The sequence below is a fragment of the Wasmannia auropunctata genome, unplaced genomic scaffold (assembly GCF_000956235.1).
Source record: "Wasmannia auropunctata unplaced genomic scaffold, wasmannia.A_1.0 LD335828.1, whole genome shotgun sequence".
Taxonomy (NCBI): Eukaryota; Metazoa; Arthropoda; class Insecta; order Hymenoptera; family Formicidae; genus Wasmannia; species Wasmannia auropunctata.
In genome coordinates this window covers 2,065,814-2,084,031 of record NW_012027062.1, presented here as the reverse complement: position 1 = coordinate 2,084,031, position 18,218 = coordinate 2,065,814, and the positions used below count along the sequence as shown (strand labels likewise).

General features: G+C 41.9%; 1 protein-coding gene across 2 annotated transcripts in view; it reads left to right on the top strand.

Moving 5' to 3' along the window:
• Positions 1–18,218, top strand: part of LOC105455945 — a 287,400-nt gene that overhangs the window by 185,961 nt on the left and 83,221 nt on the right. For both annotated transcript variants that reach the window (XM_011699655.1, XM_011699656.1), the window contains exons 7-12: positions 4,492–4,609; positions 14,596–14,689; positions 14,774–14,866; positions 15,248–15,337; positions 16,967–17,184; positions 17,768–17,906. In XM_011699655.1, the coding sequence (XP_011697957.1) occupies positions 4,492–4,609; positions 14,596–14,689; positions 14,774–14,866; positions 15,248–15,337; positions 16,967–17,184; positions 17,768–17,906 (752 nt within the window). The remainder of the gene's footprint in view (positions 1–4,491; positions 4,610–14,595; positions 14,690–14,773; positions 14,867–15,247; positions 15,338–16,966; positions 17,185–17,767; positions 17,907–18,218) is intronic.

Genomic DNA, 18,218 nt, shown 5'->3' with positions numbered 1-18,218 from the left:
CGTGTGCTCTTCCGATCTGGGGGGGGAGCAAATGCGGCCATGTAATTAGAAATCACGGGGATTTACGGGGCATCGGGCAATAAATCCAAAAAGTAACGGCTAATGGCACGCATATTGACGTATCCATCTGGCTATCGTTCATCTTTCTCACGAGTCCCACACCGCGCGCGCGGTGCGCGCACGCCCCGTATACGCGACGCGCGCCTCGCGGCTACTCCGCGCGAGCGGCTCGCTCTCGCTCGCGCGGAGAAGACGACGAGACGAAAGAATCGACGCCTCCAGAGTGAACTACGGGGCTTTCTTCTTCGCGAGTGGAGGGAGAGAGAGAGAGAGGAGACGTCGCGCCGACCATAAGCACGCTTGATTTACGTTAAAAGCCAAGCTGGGCCCGCGTTGAGTCTTTATCGAGTAGGAGTGAGACGATGATGATGAACGATCGGCGATTTGTAGAGGCGATCGGCGAATGCGCGCATATGCGAAACGGATATATGTGTGTATGCGCCCGAGCGAATCTGCTGATCATCTGCAACCCGTGGCCGATATTCCGAGCGCACAAAACGTAGCTTTGAGAAGATCGCTTTATGTCGAGTGGAAAAATGGCAATCACACAATCGTCTTTCAGAGCAGTTCGTTACGTGTGGTATACAATCGTATCAATTATCGTTCTTTGATAAAACCTTTATATGTTGTAACTATAAAGTTTCGTTATTCATCACATTGGAAATTAAATTCCAAATTTTTGTTAAAACAAAGTTAATTCGAGCTTTAAGTTAATTACAGTCAGTGGCACAAGAGCGTGTTATTTATAATTCTGTTAATAGATGTCGTATGAGTAAAATTTTTATATGTTAATATTTGCAATACATTAGGCTAAAAATGCTTTGAAAATTAGAGTTCAGTTCGGTTTAGTTATTATGTTATAACTGGATAAAACACAATAAATACAGGGTACATAAAATGGCATTTTTACAAAACACTGATTTTCACAATCTCTTTATGTTAACGCGATTGAAAATGGATTGCTATAAAAATCTAGATAAAGAAAAAGCGTGTCTTTATTCTGAAGAAATTATTATCAATTTTATTCGATTTAGAAGTCATGATCTAGAGTTTCCGAGACTTTTACAAAAAACCTTGTAAAAATGCCTCGATATTTTCAAGCCTTAATCGACAACGGAGGGAACTAGACGAAGTATTAAATATAAATGCATCGAAGTGTATATAATATACTTCAAAATCATATAATTATTTTTCAAAAGTCTTTTCTTTCTCAAGAAAAACAGATAACTCTTGTGCCACTGACTGTACCTGAAGAAATCTAAAAAATACTAAGATATACTTTATTATTTGTTCAGATTTTAAACTTACAGCTCTCTAATTTTCGGTATAAAATAAACAATATTTATTAAAAGACGAATTATCTGTTTTTATCAATTAAATATTCCGTTTAATTGTATATTCTGTCCTATATCGTATATATTCTATATACTTTTGAACTCTATCCCACTAATGTCACCATCTATACCAGTAGTTGAATATGTTGCATTGTGTGGCAGGCGAGGCGGTAATACTCTCCAGCGAGCAGGCAGTCCGGATTAACGTCTTCATTCCGAGAGAAACCCCTCGCTCGCGCGCATGGTGCGCCGGTAATCGATCGGTTATGGTAATTCGAGCGAACGTCGAATGCGATCGTTAAAAAAGCTGCGCGCCCACCGTCGGTGGTGCTCGGTGCAGCCACTACGCACTAGCGGCGATAAGTGGCCGCGATGCGTGCAGTTCGATTAACGTAACAACGGGTGCGTGAGCGGCTCGTTCGTCGTGCATGAAAAGGGAGAAGCCCACGGGAGAAATCCGCCCACGCGGTCTACTTGCGATCGCGGAGGCGATACGCGCCAATTCGAGAAATCTATTTTGACGTATTTGCAAGAACGATCGACACTTCATCTGTTAGCGTTGTGGCTGGACAGTGATCCGTATCATTATGACACTTAAATTATTGGAACGTCAGAAATGAAACTGCTGTTACGCACACTGTGAAATATTGTTTCTTTATTTACGAGTTCAATGTTAACGGTGTTTCTTTATGAGTTTAATACGTACCGTTTTGTTTTTTTATCGACGGTTTATTTTTTCTAATATTGACAATACAATGCAAGTTACTTCATCACTATAATGCGATAGAGTTTTATATAATGTTGTGTAACACGTTCGTTACCAAATGACACAAAGTAAATACAATACCACACTTGAAATACTTTATTGGAAATCAGGCTCTGGGTATATTGGCAAATCATGTTGTTATGATTAATTCATCATACTCTCAAGAACTGTTTGTAATTATAGAATAGAGAATGTCGTGGAGTGATTGAACGATAAATAATGATAATGATAATGAAAGTCACCATATGAAAGCTAAAAGTAATCTTTGATAATTTCGCTGTCATTTGAGTTAACTAATAACCGCAAATTAAACTCTATAAGAAATTGAGCAATTAATTAAAGTTTCCTTATACAGGAAATGAGAAGATATAAATGAGTTTTGGAGTATTTAAAAGCTGAGAACAGCGTGGCTGCTTGCCAGTCATGGACACTCTTATCGCGTTATCGCATAATTAAATAATCATGTTCACGCTTTGAGTGACTACCTTTGAAAGAGCTTCAAAATACATGTACTTATCAAGCAGCACGAAGCCTTCGTCGTAATCGTATGTCTCATAAAACTTTACACACCTTATGTTAGTAGGAAACTATGCGTTGATTTCTCTCAGTTTGTGTTTATAATGAGATTTGTATCTAAACGCTGTGCTCTTAATGTAAAGGAATGAAAAGTCTCATTCTGCGTTTAGTTTAAACGGATATATTTTAGCAGTATTATAATTTAAAAATTACTTGCAAAAAAGAATTTAATTTTGGACAAATAAACTATCTCAAATTTAGGATATTTAATTTTTATGAATTTCAGAAAATGTTTGTTTTACTTTTAAATGTATATAGTGTAGTTGTGCTAATTTTTTACCAATCTTGAACGTGTATGAAATTAGTACCTCAACAATAAAATTTCACAGTTCTGATTAGAATGCCGCTTTATTTTGAAGAGACCCCTGTATTCAAGAGTTCCCTGTATTTTATAACAAGAGTTTTGCTTAATAACAATTTTTTAATTTTGATAAGAAGTTAGCCCATTTTTTAAATTTAAATTAAAAATTGTTATTAAGCAGAATTCTTGTTATGTAGGGAACTTTTTGGCTCTTCAAAATGAAGCGGGAACCCTAATCAAAACTATGGAATTTTACTGTTGGGGTGCTAACTTTACACACGCCAATCTTGGAATATTTTACTTTTAACACACTAAAATATATTTCGATATATTAACTTCTTCTGTCGATTTCTTTAAAATATATTTTTATTTAGATACTTATTAAATATATTTTTGTTTGCCACTTTAAGCAATATACGCGAAATCAATTAATTTTCCTGATTTCCATCTAAACATTCTTTTCCACATTACATTCGCAAACGTAGATCATCTTTAAGCAATGTTTAAAGGCGTCGGCTGTATTTAATGATCAATAGTATATAGTTGGGTTACGACCCCGACGTCACGATTCGCAGTAACACGGATGAAAACGAACTGTTACTCGGCATTATCTATTGCGATCACGGAATTGTTTGTAATGTCACTGCTGGTACATTTCACCCCGTAGCTAAGAGACCTTATTCAAAGATGACCTACTCTCCCGAGGCAGATACAACTAAAAGGATGTCATTTAATAATTTATGTCGAGTGGGGGAGATTGCAATCGGCAATCGCTCTTCGTAAATCGAATCATGCTCTGTAATCAGTCGTGCTTACCATCGTTTTCTGCACCATGAAGACAATTCGTGTTGCGCCATCGCGTGTCTCTGTATTACAACGTAAACACACGAATAAATAACGCGGATACGCACAGATCATCTTTTAGAGATTTGCAGCTTTTTACAATTCGATCTTTTTTTAGGTGGAATTTTAAAAGACAATCTCTCTAAAAGTGAATCAGTGGAATCATCACTGATTGTCAGTGTATATCATTTTCCAGTGACATACTTAGAACTGTGACAATTTCAATGTCGCTTCAGTGGTAATACACTGATTTAAACAGTGAATATTACTGAAAGACAGTAAATTTCACTGTCAAACAGTCAAATTAACTGTCTTTCAGTAATATTTACTGTTTAAATCAGTGTATTATCACTGAAGCGACATTAAAATTGTCACTATTTATCACAGTTCTAAGTATGCCACTGGAAAATAATATACACTAAGTTATTAGTGTATATTATTTTCTAAGATAATTAGTGATAATTTGACTGATTCACTTTTAGAGATTTTTAAGATATTTTCATATTAAAATTGTTTATATGGATTACAATACAATTTAATTTCCAATAAGAGAGAATAAATTGCAAATAAAGCACTATACTAAGGAACATTGTTCCGATTGTTTGTTGCAGGATACTCGGACGTCGCCGGGAGACCGGTTATCGAATTCGAGGACAACGTATCCACGAGGGAAACCCTTTCTGTTAGAGAGACATCGTCTTTTCTGCTCTACCTCGCTCGTCTTCTCAGGTACGTTCCCGTCGCGTTTTGTTCGCATAATGCATCAACTTCTGCGCGCGTCGAGATCACCATACAGTCGCGGGGTGCCGATAAATCAACCGGGATTATCGCGAGTATCAGTCGCGCGTGCGGGGCTCGCTGAACCGTGCCCATAATTTATGAATTCGATTAGCCGGGCGACGCGGCCGCGATAATTTTTGCGAAGAGGCGTTTTTTGACTCGCAAGAAAATTCACACTTTACGGCCGCGGCACGCTGGCGCGAGACACCCATTTATTACGGCCGGCATCTGTACTCCTCAACGAGGCTGTTGTAGCCGATAATAACTGAAATCATCCGAGTCCGAATTGGCAATTTATTAATCCTGGCCTGCCTGGGGGAGGGAGAGGGAAGGAGCGCGCGAGCTTTCCGCTAAATAAACGTGATCGACGCCGATGTCGGTAATAATTATAATTTTCCACCGTCATGAAGTCGCGGGCACGCCCACTATAATCGCCGATGCGGAGCAGAGTCGCGGCTTACCGTTTCTTCCCGGCTCGACCGCATGTCGTCCTATAAGCTCTCTAACGAAGCTTCCCCTCGTTTGTAAGCTATTCAATTAACACGCTTACGACGTGCCTACCGATATAACGCTTTCTAATATCGGTGCAACAGTGATTAAACACCGTGAGAACCGAATCGGAACAAATCGACACCGATTCGATTACGGTAAACGGTTTTACGCGTTGCACGTCTAATATTTAACTAGATTGTCAAAAAGTTATCAATTATTAGTTATCAGTTAAATAAAACACATTAGAAACTAAGTTCACTTAATGAGTATAAAATATGTGCAAAATCTGTCTTCTTAGAATGTATTTAGTGCTTATTATCTGCCTGAGACGTCTAATTAAGCTTTATTTCAGTATAAAAATCACAAAGGATTAAAAGGAAATTGAAGAGATTTTACGCTTTAAAAAAAAATAGTTTCCAGATTTATATTTTATTTCTCAGACACAGATTCTTTTCATCGCGCAGCGGCTTTCGATGCAATTGCGCCTCTCGTCGTTCGCCGCGATAATCGCGACGTCATTCCGTGATTCTGCGGCGCGCTCGCGACCGCATTCACATACTCTCCAACTCATAAAACATATCACGCATGATAGCCGCGCCGGTATCGGTCATCACGCGGCTTTATGGTTTTCCGTGCAACCGGTAACGCCGAAGTCTCGTGCGCTTCGTCGGCGCGTATTAGGTGTACGAGCGGGAGAAATAGTTCCGGGACGGCGGCGGAAAGACCGAGACGGAAGGAGCGAGGAGCGAGAAAAGCGCGCGCTATTACGCTCGGGGGCGTCTCTCGGCGTGAAACACGCCGATCTATCTTTCGGCATCTTCGACGCGAGCGCGAGCCGGCGCGGTTCGTCGTTTCCGCGTCGGCGACTCTTCCCCGCCGGCCTGGGAAAAAGTCCCGGCGGAAAATTTCCGCGATTTCATCGACGCTGTCTCTCGCCGCGTCATGTCGGTATACTGCCTTTCATCGTGGGTATCCCGGCGCGAAGTTTAACTCACTCACGCAGCTGATCGGCCGTCCCCGTTGGGGTCCTCGGATCGCGATATATACGATATATCTCGATATATACGGGATAATTAAAGGGGCCTCTCTGGAAAAGCGTTTGCGAGATCGAAGCTGCCGCTTTCGAACTTCGTACGAGAATTAATATGAATTCCCGGTGGAAAGACCGCCGTAACGCGAGACGTATCCTGATGGCGAACCGACGATTTCCCGTGTCGATACCGTATAAAACCAAACGCGTTTGCGATAACGAGACTCGCGTAAACGACCTATCGCTCGCGTTCCCAGGATCGGTATCCACGCCGGAGCGATACTTTGTAACTTATCGCGGCCGAGTTATCGTCTCACACGTGGCCACAATACGCATTGTTACCTGTCGATATCTTTCGTTGCCGGAAGAAAAGCAGGCGTATGGCTTCGGGAGCGCGCATTTGCCGCTTGCACGCGCGAGCTAATCTTCGAGAAGGGGGAAGGCCCGTGGAATCCGCGACGAAAGCCGCGACGGTGTCATAATGATCCTCTGAGCGGAACACGATCGCCATAAATCAGCGTGCCGGTTATACGGCGTGCGGCGTACGGCGCGCGGCGGGATTCATTAGCATTTTTCCGCGGCCGTAGTGGGAAAGCGCGGAACGACGTTGACATAGCGCCTGGCCGGGCTATCGGTGGCAGATTACCCGCGGATAAGCACGGCGGATGCAGATTTATTACGCCTACCGAACAAAACGACGAAACGTCATGGGAACCTCGCGTGAAACTGACCCCGGAATTTCCACATGCGCGCGCGTGTACGCATATACGGAACTTTACGCTTGCCGCGTTATCGCGCCGTGTAATATCTTGACGAGATACGAACGGCGCGGCAGTCTTTCATCTCGTCGCGTAATCGCGCGGAAAATCGTTTAATCGATGGACTAATCGCGCGTGATCGATGGATAGAGTAACAGGGAATATGCAGGCATTTTTTAATTATATAGACATAGATCTATTATACTGCGACTTACGATTGTCAGAAAATGTTATATGTATATTTATTTGTAAAAAACAAATTTGCGATATTTCGACATCGGCGATCATCGACGTTTTGCCACTCTCATAAAAGTGCTGCGTATAGAGAATTAGAGATATTCACCTCTAATTGACCGGTTGTCAACGTTCGTCTCAAGGACGATTTTCACTTGCACGCTTCCTAGATCCAGCGAAACCTGTCTCGCACGTGATAAAATATCGGCCGCGCTTTGATCACGCCTTAGTTTCGCGCGAAATTGAAGGTGAAATGGCGAAAGCGCGGTGTGTACCCCGTTATCCGAACATTAAGTGCACTCATCGTGCATGTCCGCAGGTATCGAGCGAAGTTTATTGGCTAATTGAAATTCGCCGATAGAAATACGGTGGGCGGCCTGATGTCGGCTAATCGACCGCCGCGTTTCCGTTTTGATTGTACTTCCTGGATTTGCATTCATATTTGCATATATTTGCATAGCTGGTATTATGAGTAAATCTTGCCTCTGCCTCGCATAGAACGTATCATTTCGTGAGCTTTGATCTTCTTGGTTTTCGATATAGATATCTTGTTTGCGAAGGTGCCTGCAATAACGTGCAACTCTTGTTGAAAAAGATATTAAAATCTTTACAAAACAAAATAAAAAAATTCTTTATTTCAATGCTTTAAATATAGTGCTTGAAATAATTAATATAGGGTCGTTAGCGCGCGTCACGTATCTCTCCACATGCTAAGTGAATTTTAATTTGTTATTGAAGAATACTGTCAAAAGAAAACAATCAATTGATGTTTAATATGAGAGATAAATTGATGTGCAGACGATAAAATCTTAAGAATCTACGCGTGTATAACGGGCCCGTGCAACTTTCTTAATTCGAGATTGTCATAGTGTGAAGTAACAAGTCATGTTTCACCGCAGCGAAGGCTTTTGCCAGTGGCCGTCTTGAAAGCTTATATCTCACACGGGAGAAATATATTAAGCGTCAAGCGAGACTCCCGCGGTTTGCGTTACGCGTAATAACTTGATTGGTCGCGGTGAAAGGTCGAATCACCAAAAGTAATTCGCGAATGCATCGCCGGGCGAAATTGACCTCGACTCGTCTTTCACCGTTAACTCGCATCGCCGGTTTGTCCGGCGATGAATCGGAGCTTTGATCGTTATATTAAGGAGGAGGGTGAGAAATTGACTGACGGATATACCCGCGCGAAAACGCACGCACGTGTAAAGTGCATTCATGACGAAGCGCGTCTTATTAACGCAATCTTTATTCATTCGTAAACTTGTAATACCAATTATAATGTGCCACGGTGAAAATAAGTGTCTAGACAACTTTTTCCTTTCCTTCTCTCGCGGAAACCAGCTTGGGCGGCATTATCCATGTGACTTTACGTGATCTTACGAACGAACGGATACTTCGTATACGAACACTTTTGCGAGGGGATACCGACGAGTCCGGTAGCGCGATATCGGTGTTCTGCCGCAACCAGATACACCGCGACGACTAATAATTAATAGACGATCGCGCGAGTAAACGGTAAGCCGTTTGGAACATCCCGGTGGCTGGCAACCCGTCGCGTATGTATCGTGTATCACGTGGGACGGAGAGTCACGAGCGGCAGATCGCAGGACGATAGGATCGCGGGGGATCTCTTCGTTGATCCAGTTGTGCACCTGACCGCATTTCCGCATGAGTTATGGACGCGCATCAATCCTTTTATCCCTCCTTACCTCCCGCCCGGTCTCTCTCGAGAAGCCGGCGAGATGATCGTCGGTTCTTCCTGCCCGGCTCCCACCGACACGAGCCACCCTCGTTCTTTCTGGCGATGGTTAACGGTAACGACTTCGGCGAAACGTCCCTCATCGCTATCGCGCGCGCTTTTCCCTGCGGGACGGAGATCCGCAGCTGCAGTTTACCGGCCCACTTTTAAGATCGTATCTGCTATCCGAGGGTTTCACCTTTTTTTCTGCCGCCGCCGCCGCCGCCGCCAACTTTTCGTCCTTCCCTAATTGCTGCTCCTTTTACTTTTTTCTACCTATTATTCTCCCTCGACCACCATGGTGGTCAATGTTCCTCATTCTTTCGATCGTGAAGTTCTCTCTATGTTATCGATAGACATTTATGTCTGCCCAGATTTTTGTATAATTTAAAAGCATTTTATTTCGATCTTCGAAGTTTTGCCTTTGAACATAGCGAAGGAAAAATAAGTGAGGTTTTTGTCGGATTATCTCGAGTATAACATGCACTATATTGTGATCTTATTCGTAATTAACAAAGCTCAATGTGGAAATTTTTAAGAACAAATGCATTAATTGATCTGTTGATTTTGCGACACGTTTTACGTATATAGTAACTAATATAAGTCTAAAATAATTAACAAACAAAATAAATTTTGAGTGAAAACAGCACGAAACTTTTTATCACGATCGTATGTTTTCACGGAAATTATGGCCCATTGGATCTTTCGTGTGCATCCGCTTAAATTTATTTACATGGCATAACGCATGATCCCGGCTGCATATACATCCCATTTTATTAGGCATAAAGATTTATTATTTTCCTTTTATGGCGAGATATATAATTGCGGCTCGTTTTATTTTCTCGCTCTCGGCGGGAAGAGCCACGTGAGTTTTGCGCAATGGATTTTTCTGGTCGCGGTGTGATTACCGTCGTAAAAGCGTCATGTAACGTTTAAATACCGGCGGTATTTACACGCTCGTTAGAGCACTATTAGCGGCATTAGAACAGTATTAAGAATATAGGTCTTCTCGTTTTTAGTGTCAGTTCGCACGATCCGCCGCTGATGAATGCTCTACTTACGTCGAGCTCGACTCTTCTCGACTTTCTACGAGTTCGTCGTCCCTTTAAGGTTCCGAAATTCGATTATTCGACAGTCAGTTATTACGACCGATCAGGTATTGAAACGGTTGATTTTAACTGAACATCCGGGTGATCCATTATTTTTATCTCATTGTCAATACAATTCGATTATTACATTCATTAGTTGATTTTTCTGTACGATTTATCACGCTCAATTCTTAACAGAAATTAATGAAAAATTACGAAAGTTTCTCTCTTAACTGAAAGAAAAAAAAAAATTTTATATGTGTATATATATTTATATGTGTATATATATTTATAAATATATATAATTATACAGTGACACGTTGTTCTCTTGTCTTAATTTATTCTCAAATTTTGCAACTTACGTAGAAACGTAATAACAAATTAACTCTCCTTAAAGATTAGATATTTACCGAGGAAACATGGTATTCTGTCGAATTGATTGTTTAAATATCAATAGCTCCGGCCACGTACTGTTCCTCGCGATGATCATCGTTGCCGAAAGTATCGCGGCCGACGACATACTAACGCTAACTACAACATTTATCTAAACTTTATGGTTTGTGACTAAGCATCAGGATGAAGCTTCGGCATCCTGTAGGCTTAATCGAATCCACCGTGGCAGGGAAAAGCGAATTCTCGAAGTTACAGCAGAGTTAGATATTTCTGTAATATAATTCACGTTTGCTCGGCGCCGTTTCCGGGTGTCGCGCCGACATTTTCTCTCGTTTCGCCAGGAAAGAAGAAATTTATGTCAACGACGATCAACGTCGAACTGCGTGCGCCCCGGTAAAAATGTCATTCGCGCGCGGCCGCCCCGGGACGCGAAATTATCGCTGTTGCACCATCAAGCGCATCGGAATTTTCTCCCGGCGTCAATCGCGACTCGACAGTCGGTCGTGACGCGGTCTCTGTTCGACAATCTTTGCCCACCCAGGACGCAAACGTGGTTTCAGACTCTGTTGCGCGGCGCAGCACGATGCGCACGTACGACGAACTCTCGCGATACCGAAGGCGCCGGTTCTACTGGAGTCTAGGTTGACAGTCGTACTAAGGGTCGCGCAAAAGATTTCCTCTGGGAGTAACACGTTGATTCTTGAGAATTTTCTATTAGCTATTATAATTTACACTATTAATACTTGAATTTATTGTAAATACCAATGTTTTAGAGACAATTTTTTGGACTATAAAGTGGAAAGTATAAAGCTTGTGAATTATATAAAAGCCAAAAATTATAAAGGTGTCCTAGATTACAAAATGTATTCATCAATGTACAGCAATTCTTTACGAAAAATAACTCCGAAAACTTTATACTTATTTCATACATCGTGAATTCAACGCTATATAACGATTTAAATGCCTGGTAATATGTTAACGTTGATTGTGAGTACTAAATCATCGAATCGTTAATTATAGAAAGTAGAAGTAGAAATTAGTGGTTGATTGATAAATTGTTACTATCCGTCTCTCAACGATCTCGAACATGCGGTCATAATTAAAGTCCTTGATTCCACTCGCGTCACCGCGCAGTGACATTGACTTCCGCCAGCCTGGAAGCACCGTCCAACGCTATTACGAAAGGAAACGTGCACCCGCTCGGCATCTTCGCAACGGGATCTTCCCGGTCAGCGACAAAGCCTATATCGCAGCATCCTTTCATTAGCTCTCTCGACGTGTGGGACGTGTAATTTAGGCGAAGCACTAACTGTCAAGCGCGCTAACGGCGATCAGTGTCGACACGGCCTCTTCGGGGCCGGTCTTATCGATCTCGTTCCTGCCGTTGCCGGTGAATCGCATAATCGCATCGTATATACGGGAGGAGCGAGGGACGGCTGCAACGCGTGCTCGCTAACACCTATATCCATCATACGTCAACCGCCGTGCGGCGGTTACATCGCGCGCTGATGAATCCGACGCGCCGAGCGAGGCGAGACGTGGGCGTCTCGCGATCTCGTGTGCCTGTCGCGTGACGTTAACTCGGCGAAATCAAAGTGATTTACTTATCAACAGGATCGCTGGTTCCGGGGAACGGACGACCGCTGTGATCCGACTGTTCCGCGCTGTTAAATCCGCGGGTACGTGCCATTACGGTTACATGGAAACGGCCGGTTCGATAATAGACGGCGCGATGATTACGATGAAGAAGGGTGGTTCGATCCTGTCCTCTTATCTATCATCGTGCAGTAAAACGGAGAATACGCACGAATAACTGAGCCACGTCCGGCAGAGTACATGCGTGGCGAACATCAACAATGACCGGTTAAGGAATATTATCAGACGACTTAGCTTTTTATAGAAATAAAAATATCTTTTTAAAGTTTTTTTTATCGAGTACAGATCAAGTTATATTTTCGGACATATGCATATGTTTGAAAATGTAACTTGATCTGTACTTGATAAAAAAACTTTAAAAAAATATTTTTCATGATAGGGTACAGCAAGGTAACTTGAATAACAGTAAGCATTTGCAAGAATTTCGGAAAAATAAGAGATTTTACGATACATTTCATTAGACCAGACATTGATCTAATGAAATGTATCTTAAAATCTCTTATTTTTCCGAAATTCTTGCTTATACTGTTATCCAAATTACCCCGCTGTATTCTATACGATTCATTACAATGCATAGGACAACAAAATTAGAAAAAAATAGTTTGAAATAATCGGTGAACCAAAACAATCCGTTACTCTACTAAAATTCAATCTCTATAAAGATTACATGTATTCGTTTTCCGTAACCAATGATAGAACGTAATCGGTCGGAACTTTGCCGTTTCTAATCTTTCACGGCACTGAAATCCGGAAATACGATCTTCCTCGGTTCGAAGGTTGCCTCCGCCGTGACTTCATAATGAACGTGTAACGACAGGAAGTCAGGACCGGCGCGGGTTTGATTTTATCTTATGCGCTATCGCTCCAACAGGTCGTTCTTGCTGCATCGGCTCGCGGCCTGCAACTGTATGATTTGCGCTATCGAATTTTACGGAGAGTAGCGACGCGCCGCGCACTCGAAAGTCTCGGTCGCGCGTGCAGTTGCACGTGCAATTTGAGAAGGTTGTCACGAAACGTTGCATAGGCGTCCCCTTCGCCGCTCTCTCGCGTTCCTCGCCGCGATAATGTACGATCGAGGAGTTTGGCGTGCCGTGACAGAGAAATCGAAGGAACTGCCGACGGTCGTAATCAGAAGTAGAACAAGCACGGGGGCAGAAATATATACGCCACGCTCGGCCTGTCGCGCTGATGACGATTTAGGATAGATCGCGGGATACAAATGGTGCAGTACAAAGCTCGGCGTTGTGCCCGCTGGACACTGCACCACTGTGTTGTGCAGAGGAGCGTGATTACTGTATACGCGAGAAGAACGAGTGAGAGAGAGAGAGAGAAGGGGGGGGAGGGTGCGAGTGCCACGGGAGCCGCGTGAGAAACGCTGCATGCTTAATGTCAACCACCCACGTGTCATAACTTAATGCCATTTACGATACCCGATACAACTGGGTTACGTTTAGCCGGCTGAGATTGCGCGTTTTCAGCTGCTGCTTACGGAGAGACGCGATCTCTTATCGCGGTTATAGGTATTGGCCAGGCATACAATTGGGCTTTATTATAGCGACAATGTCACCCCTTAACAGTATAATGAGTCGCTTAAAATGTATAAGTTTTCTTACAGTACAAAAGTATTCAAATCACTGATAGCGATAAAATACTTATTTCCACAAAGAACAAGATTGAAAAATGGTTGCTTTGGCATTGGTTTAATAGCTGCTTTTAAAATTATTATTCATGTTTACATGTTTTGTATAACGCAATTCAAACAAATTCTTGACAATGCAATCACGCGTTTAGCAGCGAGCGGTAGAACGCCGTTTGTTGTCGTGATTTAAGTGCTTCCCCTTAAACTTAACTCGTCGAGCGAATGGCGATCGTGAGAAACGACACGTCGATTAAAATACATAACGAGACACGTCTTACGGGTCCCCTGCACGTGCACGTCGTTTTACAAAAGCGACGCCGCAACGAATGACACGCTTCATTCCGCGGCACGACGACGGGAAGGAGAAATCGTAGCAGCCCATATGTACATGGGAGATCTTGCAATACGTGTGCACCACTGCGACGCGCGGTGACTCACGTGTGCTGCGCACGGAATTCCTCGTCGGAAGCGATAATATTTGCTTAGGAAATTCGACGTTTGTAAATATGGACCGGCGCACTTGTGTGTGCGATGGGGGATACAGTTTCGATAAGCACTTGAAAACCGCCGAGCGCAGGCTAATGCACGAAGCGACGGACAACGGTTATTTTTAGATGTGACGATAGCATCACGCGGCGGACTCAAGTCCGAATCGCATTGTTGTTTTAACAGAAGCGAAAATTATTCTTTCTTTTTTTTTTTTTTTTGGAAAATATTTATATTCAATAATATACCTATTCTCTGGAAACTGTTCTCAAGATGCGATGTAAAATGCCACGAGAGACAGTAAAGCGATTTTACTCTAACGATCGAAGTGACTGCGATTGTTTAATTAAGCATGAATTAATTCCGTTACATTTTTTTCTGCTCGCAAATTAATATTTGATATATATTTTTGATTTTTCAGCTCCGACTGCACAAAAGATGACATCACTATTTTCATACGCGGCTATTCTAAGGAGTGTCTGGAGTTCGTGGACAAAGTAGTGGCCCTGCTGCAGGTAAGAATAATTTTTTTTTTCCAAGGGTGAAGATTTTATCGCGCCGACCGTCATGGAAATAACGCGCAATTCTTGCCTTTATAGGGCAGGGTCAACGTGGCTCAGGCTCTCGTGCTTCGAAATGCCGCAACAACGGATGGCCTGATCGATTCTCTCTTACCTCTCAGTAGCGTTCAGGTGAGTTCGACATCGACGAACAATTAAATCCGCAAATGGCATTGAGAGCGCGCAAGAAAGTAATCGCGCTCAATCGCTCGTCGGTTTTTGTCTCCTCCCTACAATGTTATTGTACGCCATACTGATCCAGTTTCCACGGTGCATTATATTTGGCTTCTTAAGCGCTCGCACGTGCGTTTCGTATCGTAATTGTGTCGCTTGGCGCATTATAGCCGCACAGTTCCCATTGTGACGTTTCTCTCCTTTGTCGGGGCGAAACGAATATCGTTGCAAAAGCTAAAGCTAAAGTATTCGCGACAAACATAATTTACAGTCCCATAAGTACGATCATTGAATGCATCCATCGGGACATTATAATTACCCATAAACGTTCCCTTTCAGACCGTCATCGTGAATGACGCCAGTCTCGCAAAGTATATTCCCAGACGAGAAGAAAATCACGACCAGATGCAATGGATCGCTTTTTACAAGGTAATTATTTGCCTTCACAGTGAATACTTAAACTCATCGATGTTGCAACAATTTAATTGAAATTACGGACATTAAACAGAACATAAAGTGTTCTTATGAACATAAAATATTCTGTACACTATACATTACATAAAGTACGCGGAGACTAATGATTGCAGATGCGGATAGAGCATCTCGAGAATGCGAACTCGCGACAAATTGTTATCGTAACCTGTCATTTAACGTCAAGCAACGAAAAGCCGCTTCGATCGGCTCAATGTCATAACGATGATTCGGCAAGTTTGGCGAAATAAATACACATTGGAAGTCGCTCGAGCGAAATAATTGTATCGATTTGCTCGTTCCATCGCTGGCCTTTAACAATAATTGTGACGGGATTTATTGCTCGATCGTAGCACTGACCAACATTATCAATTTGCCAATACTTCGCTTTATCGATAAATGCGTTCACATTCTAATTGCTACGATTTTTTAATCATTTTCTGAGAACAAATTATATCTTACATGTGATTTTACATATACCCTTTGGGTTTTAATTTTTTTTATAAGACAAGTAAATTAAATTTCTTAAAATCAAGTTTAATAAAGATACTATACTTATAAAAGCTAATAATAATAAAGTTTAATGTCAATTTTTATTTATAATTCATTAATTTTATGTTCGTTAATATAAACTTGAGGAAGATTGGTGAAATCGGATAATAATCGATCGTTAGTCGAAAGTTATGATGAGGAAAAGGAATTAAAAATATATTTGGAGAATGCTGGATAATTATCTTACGTAATCAATAATTTTATATCGTCCGAATTTATCCCGCAGTCGAACCGTCTTATGATACTGCTATAATTAAAGTTTAACCATTGATTATTCCCGGGGATAATTGATTGATTATAAGATTGATCAATCTGTTGGACGATTTCGCAAGATATCGCTAGATATCGATAGGATTTGTATGTATCGTATATAGTCATAGTGATGATTATTATATATTTTAAATTTCGAAGATACATTAAATATTTTATATATATATATATATATATATATATATATATAAAATATATGTAATGAGCTTTTCATTTTATTTATGTTAAATATGAAAGATGATGCACTCTGATAATCTAATATTTACGTTCCGTAATGTAATCTTGACTTTACATCGGCCAATATTAATATATCTTGTCACGAAGATATGTCTGGAGTTTGATTATATAAATGCAGCATTAAATTAATTCTATCAGAAATCGATATCAATCGCTATTCCGAACGCGCGCCACACTCGTCGCGAGTTGATTTAATGCGATTGGTATTTGCGCGCGCGCGATTCGAGCGAACGGGCTGTCGGAGCGAAGAAATCATCGAGATAATAGTTCGCCGTATTTGCTCTACGTGCAACAGATATGCGTCATCCGTTACATACTTGTTTAAACAATGTGCTGTAAGGTTTACAACGATCTGATCAATTAATCGGCTCATTGAATTTCGCAATCGCCGTTTTAGACATGTCTACTTTTACGTCGCTGGCATTCCTCCTGGATACCGGTTGCCGATGAAGGAAATTTCGCGAGAACACCATCGGGAAGCATAAGACATCGGCGCTCTGCCATGATTGGTATTTTGATTTCCCGCAGGAGTACGACAGCCTCATGACGGAGTGGCAATCGGCTGGTCGCAGATTGGCCCTCGAAATGTCGGAGCTGAAGGAATGCACAAGCCTGTCCGGCACTTTGACGCCTCTCGGTCGGCTCCTCACGGACCCCACATTGAGAAGAACGTCTAGAGATGCCGAAGAGGCCATCGCCGCGCTCGAGGAACGCGCGGCCCCGCTTCTACACATCCAGCACGTTAGGTAGAATTTTATATTTATATTGGTCGCACAAAAAAGGCACCGTTCTTTTAGTACGTTCTTTTAGTAGATTGCGTAGAACAAACATTTTTTGTTATTCACTGCACTTTAGTAAAAAAATGATTTTTTGTGTGTGATTATTTCTTGTACCTATATATTACTACTTTTTCCACAAACTAAATATCGACGTTTAATTTTTGCTTTTTTTTATCTTTGTGTTGATATTAATTAATAGTACTGTATGTCCACTTGTAGCGATATCGATCTATATTACATATTTATTCAGTGTGCGAATGATTTCTGTCTTTGAGTGCATTAACTCGAGAAACTAGTCAGATCGATTAAATCAGATACATTAAGCTTGCATCGATTTCTGCGTACTTATGAAGTATGTATCAACCAAGGACACATTTTAATGCGAAGATAAGGAAACACGTTAGTCGACGAAGCACTCAGTTTCGATTTGCATCGTGACCTTCGTTTGTGGTTTCGCGAGTCAGGGGTTCGATCGGATCGTACACGAGCGAGACGGCTACGCGGATTCCTAACGGTGCGTCACGATCACGGTTCCTTTTTATCTTTCCAGATTGTCGGTGAAACGAGCCCGAAGACTGGTGGAGGAGGTGGGTAAGGCCGCCACCAGGCTGGAGTCGTCGTTCGAGTCGCGACGCGCGACTATCCGCAATCTCGCGGTTCTACGGAGCATCGAGGATCAAGCGCACGAGGTAAGTCTTGCGCAAATTAATATGTCGTCCGTGAAGTCTCGTAAATCTTCCTCATTCGCGAACTAATCCGTACTGAAACGTTAGCTTATCTGATCAACATTAACCTCGATGTTGCTATACTCGTGATGGAAGTCAGAGAAGATTATGTAAGCCCGATCGTGTCGTATCTCCGACGCAGTAACGGCATACGTGTATATTTTGACAGATATGGGAGATTATCACGAGATTAATAAGATTTTCAAATACGGAACATTTATGCATGTAATAATTATCGAATGGAGAAAAAAGATGTTAAAATTACTCTCTGTTACA